This window comes from Anticarsia gemmatalis, chromosome 3 (genome assembly GCF_050436995.1).
Source record: "Anticarsia gemmatalis isolate Benzon Research Colony breed Stoneville strain chromosome 3, ilAntGemm2 primary, whole genome shotgun sequence".
NCBI classification, from domain to species: domain Eukaryota; kingdom Metazoa; phylum Arthropoda; class Insecta; order Lepidoptera; family Erebidae; genus Anticarsia; species Anticarsia gemmatalis.
The window spans coordinates 13718195-13730576 of record NC_134747.1 but is presented as its reverse complement, the minus strand read 5'-3'; the positions used below and the strand labels follow the sequence as shown (position 1 = coordinate 13730576).

The following is a 12382-nucleotide window of genomic DNA, read 5'->3' as shown; positions in this document are numbered from 1 at the left end:
GCTAATATAACAAGGAGATAACGAGAAATAACAAAAAATATTGAGTTAAACTATCTTCGACTAAAACATAACCATAGACCGCTAAAATATACCTCAAACTTTTTCCCGAGTTGAAATTGCATGGAAAACTAGTCCTTCAAAAATACCAAGCATGTACAATACAAATCACAACATCCCATACAAATGATGAATCAAAACACTACAGAATCTATGATCGGTCAAACGCAACGTGTCGCCGAGACCACCGCGGCCGGCTTCCAGAAAAAGAATCTTACTTTTGTCTCAACTTCCGTCATTCTATTCTGGGCTTCCAATAAAAATGATAAAAACGTTCCACTTTGACCATATGTATCGTGTTCGAGTGCTGACAGTTGTTTAAGAGTTTATTATGAGATTGAAGGTTAATTTTTAAGGATTGGTTTATGATTGTGTTTATATGAGCATTTAACTGTAGTCTACTTGCCTTGAAAATGATGTGTTCTATATTAACGTATCCCATAGCTTGCGTCCCTTTGAACAATTGTTCCTATGTTTACTATACGGTACCAATAGATACCAACTTTATTCAAAATAATTTTTTGCATGATTGAGGGTTTCTTTTATAATGTCTTCTGTACCTATGTACCCACGTCCTACTTGTTGTCATAATAACGGCTACTTTAGGCTTGATTCAATAAAAAAATGTAAAGATTCACGATAAAACACCAAATATAAACTTAATGGTACTGTAAGTCTACTTGCTTGTTTTTGAATTGCCATTCAATGGGATCTCAGCCCTGCTGCTATTGCACGGTTTAGGATTTTAACTACCTCAATAGTAAATTTGTAATTTTATGTTTCTTATTTCGCTCTACTTAACCTCAAATTCTGATCATTCCAGGTTCTCCCTGCAGATGCGTCCAGGCGGTCTGATCAAGATCTACGACTCGGCGCTGATGTCCTCGTCGCAGTACAAGTGCCTGCTCACCAGTGAGAGGACCACGGCTGACGAGGTGCTGGCCATCCTGCTGCACTGCTATGACTCCAACGAGGGGGTGGAACGGTTCTCTTTGTATGAGGTACGTTGATTTTTGTGATAGATATTGAATATGTTTTATTCGGTAAGGCAACTAAGATTTAGATGTTATGTTTGTGACTGATCGTTGGCTTAGGGTTCTTTGAAGAGCTATTGTTAATTATTTGCTGTAAGAACTATTTGTTTCTTGAGAGAAGTGATTAGATAGACCAAAATTTTTGACTTTACCTAAATTATGTCTGTTATGTTGTAATTTTTATACTAATTTATTCCAAACTGTTAAGTCTTGTGTGCGGATTAAATTGAATGCCTGAGAAACTAGCTTACGTTATCTAAGTATTTAACAATCCATTCTTTTAATTCCAGGTCAGTCCATCCCAGGAGTATGAAAGAAAACTCCACCCTGACGACCTACCCCTCATGGTGCAGCGAGCGTGGCCCTCAGACAGCGACTGTCACTTCAGGGTCCGGAGGAACCCTCGAGCGCCGCCCCTCCCGCCTAGAACCCTACCCGTCCCTGAAGAAACCCCTTCAGAAGACGAGGAACCTTCCCGAGCACTCTCAGCTCTCTCACTAGAAGCTGAAGGTGAAAAGAGAAGATACAGCCCAGTCTACAAGTTCCCCAGCATCAGCTACTGTAGAGAAACTAAGAATGACTATCTCTACATCTGACTAGCACTCAATTTAGCCAGGATCAGTAGAACGTGCCGGGCTAAAAGCCGTAAGCACCATGGGACAGTGAGAAAGCGACTCTTGTGAAGTGTACATAAGGTTCAGTTTTGTGTAAAGTGTAAATATGGATTTAGGATCGTTGAGGCTTTTGGTGTAACTTTGAACCCTAACTGGTGGGAATTTTGATACTTTTTATCGTTCGGTTTACGATTTCAATTGTCTTGATCGTAAAATTGTCGACGAAAAAGTAAATTTTGCAGAATTTTTTATAAATTATATTTGTAAATCTCTTCAAAATGAATCAGTTAGGTGTTTTCAGTGAGTGTGAAACCAAAGAGTTGTTGCAATAACCTTGTAATTAACCTAAAGAGGCAGTTAAAGTTAGTCATAGAACGATACAGTTACAGAAATTGTTGGAAAAGGAATGAAGCAACAGGACTCAGAGTTTCAATAGCAAATTATAGCAATTTTTGCAATTGCTGATAGTCACAAGTTATGAATCAATACGTCATTTCTTTGCCATTGTCGTAATCACTACATATTATGGTAGAAATGGCCAAAACTACAGCTTGACTTCGATCAAGTTTGGACAGAGTACAGCCACGTACTGACTGACCGAGCAGCCTCGCAAGCCAATATCTAGGTCTCTTTTCTTTCAGATCGAAATGAACGGGTCCGAGATATTGCCTCGCGAGGCTGCTCGGTCAGTCAGTACGCGGCTATTGAGTATAAAATGTGATCTAAAACCGTCATCTGTGTAGTTTTTGGGAGATTTAATCCAAATGAATCTCATAAAAGTTATAAAACATGAAAATATAATGAAAATATGCTGAGTATTTGATTAGCGTGTAAAATAATAGTTATATATTCATGTTCCGGGAAATATTTGTATTCTGAATCCCTAGTAAATGGATATATCATGCTTAAATACTTTTTCAAAGTAATGGATTTCAGGTTCTTAAGCATTATTTCCTTCGCATTATTCCTAATAGATATGTTGAAACTATAAAAATGTAATATGAAAAATGAATGTATATAATTATTGTATTATTTTAGCTAGTAGACACCAAAGAGGCACGCGAGCGATAATATTATGAGAGTTAGATTTATTTAACAAATGTTACGCGATTTAATGTTTAATTTATTAATGGCAGCATCTATGGCGGCCACGTTGGCATGTTGAGCGTCATCGAATTTACTTCAAACACTCTAAATAAACTGCGATATGTTTTTGATATTCGAAGTTTTATTTGAACCCTGTACTTACGTCGTGAACTCACCACAAGCGGGGGAAATAATCCGAGTCGTCGATCGATATAAAGTATTTTATTTACAAATGATTGCAACAATGAAGTACAGACGATGCAATATAATTACAGAGTATGTTCAAAAAATGGGAAACGGATAATATCTAACGGTACTAAAATTATCTCCCCTCTCCGATCGGTATGTAAAATTTATACAGTGTGCGGGTCCGGGCGGGTCCGAGCGGGTCCGGGCGCGGGGCTACACGGCGTTGAGCGCCCGGCGCGAGGGCCCGTAGTCGTCCGGCGGCTCGCGCTCCCGGCGCCGCTCGCGCTCGTCGCGCGCGTACTCGCGCCCGTACTCCTCGCGCGTGTACTCCTCGCGCGCGTACTCCTCGCGCGCGTACGCGTCCCGCGTGTAGTCGTGCCCGTACGCGCCGCGCTCGTACTGCTCGTGCGCCGCGCCGCCCGCCGGGCCCGCGCCCGCGCCCGCGCCCGCCCCGCCCGCGCCCGCCGGGTACTCGCCCGCGTACTCGCCGTACTCGCGCGGGTAGCGGGCGTAGCGCGACCCGCCGCGCCCGTAGTACTCCTCCTCCAGCCGCTCCGGCCGCGCCGCGCGGGACCTGCCGCCTGCGGACACGCAACATATTACTCACCGAGCGGTCCAGCTGTAGGCGACGAATAAAAAACTCAAAACCTTCAAATCACAAACTCAAACACGCAATCGGGCACAGCAAACGAAACTCGGGAAACATGAGGCGGTCCCGGCTCGACTGCACTCGCGAGCCGGGATCGACCGAGTGCACGCGTCACACGGGGCGGAGAGGAGAGGGGACACGATCCTCCGGAGGGGGGCTGGGGCACCCTGACTTACTGCGACTACGATACGAGACTGAGGGACATCTGCATGATGATCTCGCCGGAATTGCGCACTTTACCCGGGACCGGGATCACGACCTCGGCGGCGGCGGGCGGCGGAGGAGACGGCGACTCTGCGGAACATTGCACGTGAGACTGCCGCCGCGCCGGGCGGAGCGGCGCCTGGCCGCGAGACGTCGGTGTTACGGCGAGACGAGTTGCGGTGAGAGGACGATGAGATGACATGTAGTCGCAGGGGTCACACGAGACGAACGATATTAATAGGAATTAATCGATCGAGTTTTAGTCGACATTAGAAGAACGGAGGATGACACAGAAGAATATGACAGAGACACCACAATTTTTGACGATGATTCATAAGACCAAATTGGAACTAATCCTCCCGCCAGCCAAAACCTTACCCGTCAAGAATCTATAAAATACCAACCCAAATTCTGATAGAAACAAACGGTTAGCGTCATTCTGAACGCTATTAGTGGAAGCTTATGAAGTCCACCGGCGGGGTGGAGCCGGTGGAGTTCAAGAATGGTTAGTGAAGCGTCACCCAAGCGGTCAAGCGGTTAGAAGGGCAGGGGCGCTAGAAAGTGTATGCAACCTGGACGGGTGCTGGAGCGTGTGACAATAAACACGTGGAAAACCTTCGGCTCGGCTGTTAGTGGGCCTGCCCCGACGCTTGTACTGAAATGAACAGGGAGAGTCAGTGTCGTGACTGACGTTCCACATGTCGCGACATGTCGTGAGGGGGACACAACATCTAATACAACACTTATGTCTTTATATTGTTTGGTACAATCACGAACTTCAATCTGCCTTACGAACGCATTATTTTTTAACCTTTTCAGAACCTCAAAGGTGGATAGAATAATAAAGCTTGTTATAGTTAAAGGTGTAAAGAATTGGATTTAAGTTCGTGATTATACTTTTTATTAGTAGACATTTAAGATAAATGATGACGAATGTAATGAATGAGATATTATGCATGTTGATTATAATAAACATCAAATATAATAGCAGAAATAGTTTTAGTTAAACAGGTTTGTTCCTGAAAAATATTATTCTTGTAGTAATGTGTGATATACGACCACTAAAATAAAAAACATAGATCATCTAGTAGAAGATACAGATTTAGATTCTTCAAAATTCAATCTCTGCAAAAGTCTAGCTTTTTATTTTTCAAATTCTTCAGTAAGCACTGAAGCAGACATATCTAAATTGTAGCTGTATAACAAAATATAGCTCAAATACTACAACAATTACCCTAAAACTATAAATATACGTTTTTTTTTAATAATCTTCACATGATTTTATTTTTTTTAGCAGACTATTATTTTTTTTCTATAAAATATAATAAATGTTGATCTACAGTAGTTTAGTTACCTCTTTCCCTCTCGTAGTTGTACGAGTCAGACCTCTCGCGATGTCCTCCAGAGTGGGCGGGGGGTTCAAAACATCGCAGTACAAGGTTACAACAAGTTCAAAGTGGAACTCACTTATAAGATACAAGTTACTAGGACTTATTACACATATTAGAAGACTGGTACTTATAATCGGTAGTCGGTAGATTGGCACAAGTTGACTTTGAAATATGAATAGTAAGTATGATGTTACCTATCATACTTTTCTATGATCTGATTTGGTACTCTAGAGCTATTGATTGTTTCCAAAATAAAATTATAGGTATGTCGAAAACAATAAATCATGTCTTTACTTACCCCCGGTTTCTGAGTACATTTAACGGTAGTTTATCTATTCAATAGCGTTTTTTTATATAATTTTTAATGCTATTGAATAGTTAGCTATTCATTAGCATTAAAACTACCGCTAAATGTTCCTCAGAATCCGGGGTTTAATAAATCATTGCCAGTTTTATTAACATTACTAATTTGATTGAAGATCCAGTAACGATCTTAAATCACTTATAAAAATATTGATGTGATAACTTTGTAAATTTTAACAGCAACTTGTATCTTACGGATTCTTGCTAAAATCTTTATAGTAGGTATGATTTGTATGTGTTTCAGTGTTTTCGGTGTGTGGTATAAATTCATTATTTTATTTAGAAGCGACATACTACACTTATTTAGGTTCTTATTTATATTTCAATCTGATTCAAGCGCCTGATAAAATTTAAAAGCAAACAGTACTAAGTTAAAATGTTTATTAATCAGTAGAGGTTGTATGAAAATTTTATTTCTACTATTTATGTCAGTCACAACATCGACTACTACTGTTATTTTTTGTACAATATTTATTAATTTGTTACAACATTCAGTAATATAGCATCTAGTGATAGTAAACATCAATTCTGATTAGAATTTCATATTGTTCGTTCTTTGGACTACAGGAGCTCTTAATTCAGTGGACTTAATTCTTTCTCATAAAAAGGGATGGTGTGTGATAATTCTCACGCAAGAGTTTTGGAGACCTTATAATAGCGTAGCGTCTTATAATGTGTGAAATTCAGGAGCTGGTATGGTTGTTTGTGTATGTGTGTGTGTGCTTTAGTGTGTGTGTTCGAGTGTGTGTATGTGTGTCTGTGTGTCAGTGTGTATGTTTGTTTGTGTGTATGTTCGTGTGTGTACTCACCGGGCTGCGCGGCGGTGTGCGGGTGGTGCGCGTGGTGCAGCGGGCGCGCCATCTGAGCGCTCGCCACCGGCGCCGGGTGCGTCGCGCGCCAATACGACTGAGACAAACATACCGATTTTACAGACATTCTATAGGTATTCAGGTGTATCGTCTAAAATTGCGCATCCACTGCGTCGGATTCGAAACGTACGGACCGTAAAACTTTGTTATTTTGTATTGCTTATTGCTTTCTATGGTGCTGCGTCCACTGCATCCGCATTTTGGTGTCATAGAAATAAGCAGTAGACGCGCAGCTTAATAATGTTGTTAAGTTCGTGACTTATTTTATACGACATCGATAACCTATCAGGTGATAAACGCTTGCTAGCTTTATCCGAAAGTAAAATACAACCAATTTATTAAAAAAAAAACTAATTTAGTTTAAATATCTTAAGCCAGGGTACACAGCTTTCGCAAAATTTTCACCTTTTTATTTGAGACTACCATTTAAATCATTCCAGCTCAAATCAAATGACAAAACAATCCATTGCCTAAATGGTGAAATTGAGATCTTATTCACACCACCACACCATAGAGATTATCAATATAAAGGTAACTGACCTCTAAATATTCAGCAATATGATCGCAAGCCTCCTCAAGCTGGTTCTCGTCGAGTATGACGTCGAACATGTCCGGCGGGCACTGGGACAGCTTCTCCGCCGCCACCATCTGCACGGATAAGTTCTTGCTCTGCCCCTTGCCGCGGGATTTGATCAGCCGTTGTAACACCTGCAACATTATTATTAAATAATGTAAAATTTTGACCTTTGATTAACCTAAAACAATTAGGGGTGGGAAAAGCCTAATGGTCATCTGATTGTTGGCAGTTCCTCGCATGGTCGATTATTGTATCAACCACATTGTAAATCTACAGCTAAAAGAAATGGCCGTTAGTTACTTGCTAGCTCTTCTCTTAAGGCTCTACCCCTTTTCCGAGATAGTGTCTAGAGTCAGTAATTTTAACGTCAATCATAAGTGTCAACATTTGACCTAATTCATTTAGGTAAAGTGGACGCTAATACTACTATGAATAATTGTCGTCAATGACTTGATTTTGAATCAAATTTGGAGACCCTCTGCTTCCAAGTCAATGAATACAACAATTGTAGTAAATATGTAGATGAGAGGGTTTATCCAATATGTAAAGAAATATGTAAAACGAAAGCTAACTTTTCCACCTCATACACAGTTTGATTGAAGAGACTAAATATTTAACTAAAAGATCGTTCACAACGTTCATTAGTAAGACAGTAATAGTTTAAATGTTTACCTTCGGACTAGATATCTTGAGATACACAATGGTGGGTGCAAGCGATGTCTTGGCGAGTTGCGAGGGATGATTGATCGTGTCACAGTCCAGGACTACCAGCTGCAGCGTCCGCGCCAACTCGAATATCCTCTCAATTTCCGCCTGACGATAGTCAAGTTAAAACATTATGTATAGTACTAAATGCGGATGGTTTTGTTATTCTTCATATTGTATATTTGTTAACTGATATACATAGCCAAAGGTTTTGATGTATTTGCGTATTTCTAATGGCACCTCAACATCAAAGAAAATCCTTTGCTTAACTTGAATACGCTCATTGATTTTAAAACCACTTGCACCAAATGTAGCTTCTAATTTATTCATAGCTATTTACCATTGATAAAATGTTGGAGCGTCTTAAAGTGTCTGGTTGTGATCACATACCAAGACGCTATATAATAAAATTAACTAACAATATACAATACGAAGAATAACAAAACATTTGTGTTAAAAGCACCGCTCTTAAATAACCAACAAGTGTATGATCTTGTAAATATCGTAATGTATGTGAACGTGTGATCACGTGCAAGAAGGGACCAACCATTACATGATATTGGACTATTTCTGATACATCTAAGCTATATTCATATGGTAGTATACTGATTTCTACCAATAATGATCTGCGAAACGATGTTGAAGCAGAACTTCTAAGTCTAGTGATACAATACATATATTATATACCTATTGATAATTTATATGAGACTAAATGTTATTATGAACAGCATTAACGAATCTAAGATGCTCCCGTCTATATGAGAATAATAATATTATATAGACCATAACATAACCCAATAACCCAATATCCAATCAACCTAGCCTTTCATCCAACTATGTTGGAGTCGGCTTCCAGTCTCACTGGATACAGCTGAATATTAGTATTTTACATGGAGCGACTGCCTATCGGACCTCCACAAACCTTGGTTATAAAACGATAACTCTCGGTAAGACTGGTTGTCAGACTTTCATGCTTCTGACTACTGGTAACGACTGTCAAAGATCTTTAAATGACAGCCGGGATTTCGGTCAAGTCAATGTATGTAGTGGATATTATACAGTAATTTAAAAAAAATCTGGTATCAGATTTCATGTAAAATATGTGTATTTTCATCTAGTAAGTTGTGTTTATTCATCAAGTAAGAATATCATACTTCATAAATGTATAGTAAATTATACCAACGTGTTATATTGTCTTTAAATCAAGTGCTATTATTAGGTGTATTTAAGGCAAGTGAAGCATCGCTATATAGCGTTGTGTACCTCCTGACAAAGCAAGGCCAAGCGGAGCAAGCTTTAGGCAGGATTATTCCAGTATATTTGGCGTGTATAGAAATATCGTTAATAAAAATTTGCGTTTATATTCTAAAGGAAACTTGTAAGTATGTAGGTGTTGTCGTGGTCAGGAAATTGGGCAAAAATCTCTAAATCTCGAAATATTTGGTTCGATGTAATAAATAATTTTGGTGGCCTCTTATTGCAGTAAATAGTGTAAGATGGTCAAATGCGTGTTAAGTTTTAGTTTAAAATAAGTTTAGTTAAAGTATAAGTTACCAAATGAAACAACATGAATCATGCGTCCGAATGACAACAAGCAAATCCGTATTTATTTAAATGATTCCCAAAAATGTGATATTTATTGCTATAAAATTAATTAAATGTTGTAACATTCAATGAGTAATTACCCACATGCATTTGACTTAGTAACACTCAAATATTAATTTAATTTAAATCGATTTTAGTAATACAAATGTTATTTTCTAATGTAAAATGTATTTTTCAAACCAATGAACTATCAAAAGACCACATGCAGTCAACTCCTGGTTGACTTATCGTTGTATTAAACGGAGTCGCCCAAGGAGGCATACTGGGTCCCATCATTTTATGAAGAGGATTTTAGGCATTTTGTTTCGCGACTTGTATCTTTATTACATATTCATAGACAGGGGCTTTAATCAAGTTAATATTTTAAGGATAAATATTGAATTTTTAAAGATCAATGACCCTCGCGATTACGCGTGTCGGTCTGCGTATACAATTTAACCTTTAGAAAGTTGTAGTATTACATTTTATTGCATTACAAATATATTTACTCTAAACATATTAACACAATAGAGGCTCCCTGTCAATAATAACGAAATATTACTTAAATTTCAAGGAAACAGGGTAAGGCAGTGCTTATTAACGAATTATTCAGCACTATAATGTGTACTAATTATGTATTACTAAGCACTCTGTGAGAGTTAATATAATTCTACATAGTGATTATAATTGCTCCGATTTCATAAAACATGGGAGATTGTTAATGATATCCTAGATACCTGTTAGTAACTAATCATCAACTTATGAGCATGTTTGGATCGAGAGAGCTAAGTCTATATTTCAATCTAGTCAGACTAAAAATGGATACATGGGGAAATCATGAATGTATAGCTTGATAATGAAATACAGAATGGTAAAAAAAACCTATGATGACACAATAATATAATTGTACAATCGCATCATTAAAATCATTGATAAATTGAGTAGATGATAGTAATCAAGGTCCTTAAACCAAAGGTGCATTAGAATTTAACCTTAATTCGATTTTTCAAAGTAAATATAAATAAACTAATACCAGCCATCGACAGAAGAAGTCGAGATAGAATATGAGGTGTGAAAAACAACTTGATAACCGTGAACCTTGCAGCCGCACAAGGCTCAACTCATTCCAAACACGCCCAAATAGAGCAACGTGCGTTAACAACAACATCTACCTACAATACCGAACATTCGCACCTGGACCTCCAACAAACAGTTTCTGCCTCTCTCAACGAACTGTTTCTTTGGCTGGTTAAAGTTTCTTTTGGCGAGTGATATGTCGCTCGTGACTCGTGTGATGATGATCCTGCAACATGACATACCTGAACTTCAACGAGGCAAGTGGACCGCGAGTTGGATCGTTCCATGATGGCCCGTTTCGACGGGTTGCTGAGCAGAGAGCGCTTGGCGAGAGATATGTCCGCCATCACGCGTGTTATTATAATCCTGCAATGTTAGTTCGGTTTGATTGTCGGTTAGTTGTTAGTCTTTTAGTTGGCGCCGTTTGCTGGAAGAGAATTGTCGCTTTTTATTTAAGTTGTATTTTTTTCTTGTTATGGTGTCCATTTTCATATTGATTAGATTTGTACTCTGCAAGCTCCGTAAGTAGTTTTCGAAAACATCACGTTGTTTGCAGTTATTTCAGCTCAAAAATATTAGTAGTTAGTTTAATGTAAATAAAAACAGAAATCAAGAATAAGAAATAAAAGTAAAAGTATTTTTTGTTTGTTGTTTTAAGTAACAAAAAGAGCTTTTGCTGGAAAGCTTGAAAAAAATGAACACTTTTGTAGTTATAAAAAATATAAACATGATTTAAGTATTAACAAAACACTACATTCCCAGTGCCATGTTAGATTGAGGAACGTTATTCAACATCTATAACAGAAAACATTAGTTGAATCAATTTCAATAACACGTTAAACTACATAAGTTGAAGTCAAAAGTAACAGATCAAAGTGTGTAGAATAGTAATGAGGAGTGAAAGCAGCGCAGGTAACTAGGTTTTCATTAAATAAGTTTACTATTTCGTTAAGAAAAAGTTTAGTCATCGTAAAGAAGCCTAACAAACAGCTTACTACTTCAATAAAATAATGATGATTAAATGGATAAATTTGTCTCGAAACCTCATGATAATATCAACATATCGATGGATTATGCACGTATGAGTAGCACTTTGATCTATTCCTTTCAATCACAAATCTGCAAACAACTCTCAGAATTCTTCCTCACCTGCCTTCGAAGCGTCTCTTGAGAAAGTCAAACAGTGCCTTCTGCATCATATCCGTGACCTCGTAACCCTTAAGACTTGGTCCCACCAACACCACGGGGCGCATGGAAGGGACCACGTCATAAGGGGTGTTGGCCTCTGTCTTCTTGAAGAATGGCTTGCGTTTCTCCTTGCCGCCCGCCGCACCCGCCCCGCGCCCGCGACCCGCCCCGTCTGATTCTTCACCTGAAATTTGAGAGGAGATAGTTGGTGATATGAAGTAAATAAGTATGGTAAAAATCCTATTCCGAGTTTTACAATTTTGAGTTCAAAGATATTTTGAAAAAGATTCAGTTGTAATACTTTTTTTTAATTTTTGATACTTTATCTCATCATCCACGAGAAAGGCGATGATATACTGGTAAGAAAATTCTTTTCAGGATTTTGAACATGCGTTTCATGTCAAATCGGGGAGGAAACAATATAATATCGGCTTTACGACATCATCAGGTTCTAACTAACACAAGTATACTGATATCAAATAACACATTTATTCTACCATCCACCAATATAGCGCTTTCAAAGCTCATCGCAGGGACATACATACAAAACAGAGGAATAATCAAAAAACTTTCATTCATATAAAAAATCTTCCTCTATTTTGTAAAATATAACACATTGACTTTAGTTTCAGGGTAAACCTTAGGCCTTTAAATAGAATCAAGCAGTTCCATAACCAATACATTAATATAACATTCAGTAAATAAATTAGATGCTAACGTTCCTGTAAATACACCAAATATATTAAATAAAGAAAAAAATATTGAGGACCTGTTTCACCACTCACTTACTGTACG

The 12382-nt window shown here is 38.5% G+C and overlaps 2 protein-coding genes across 22 annotated transcripts in view; one reads left to right on the top strand and one right to left on the bottom strand.

Moving 5' to 3' along the window:
• The window catches only part of rau (RA domain-containing protein rau), an 86183-nt gene extending 83261 nt beyond the window's left edge, over positions 1-2922 (top strand). For both annotated transcript variants that reach the window (XM_076136699.1, XM_076136700.1), the window contains 2 exons: positions 881-1058; positions 1382-2922. In XM_076136699.1, coding sequence (XP_075992814.1) covers positions 881-1058; positions 1382-1687 — 484 coding nt within the window. In that variant the 3' untranslated portion in view covers positions 1688-2922. The remainder of the gene's footprint in view (positions 1-880; positions 1059-1381) is intronic.
• A 75-nt stretch (positions 2923-2997) lies between these two features.
• Positions 2998-12382, bottom strand: part of Ca-beta (Calcium channel protein beta subunit) — a 183626-nt gene continuing 174241 nt past the window's right edge. For 15 of the 20 annotated variants that reach the window (XM_076136678.1, XM_076136679.1, XM_076136681.1 and 12 more), the window contains 7 exons: positions 11549-11771; positions 10642-10765; positions 7706-7846; positions 6997-7164; positions 6398-6493; positions 5188-5254; positions 2998-3561 (listed from right to left, as the gene is read on the bottom strand). In XM_076136678.1, coding sequence (XP_075992793.1) covers positions 3194-3561; positions 5188-5254; positions 6398-6493; positions 6997-7164; positions 7706-7846; positions 10642-10765; positions 11549-11771 — 1187 coding nt within the window. In that variant the 3' untranslated portion in view covers positions 2998-3193. The other 5 variants (XM_076136697.1, XM_076136680.1, XM_076136698.1 and 2 more) reach the window with 5 other exon arrangements.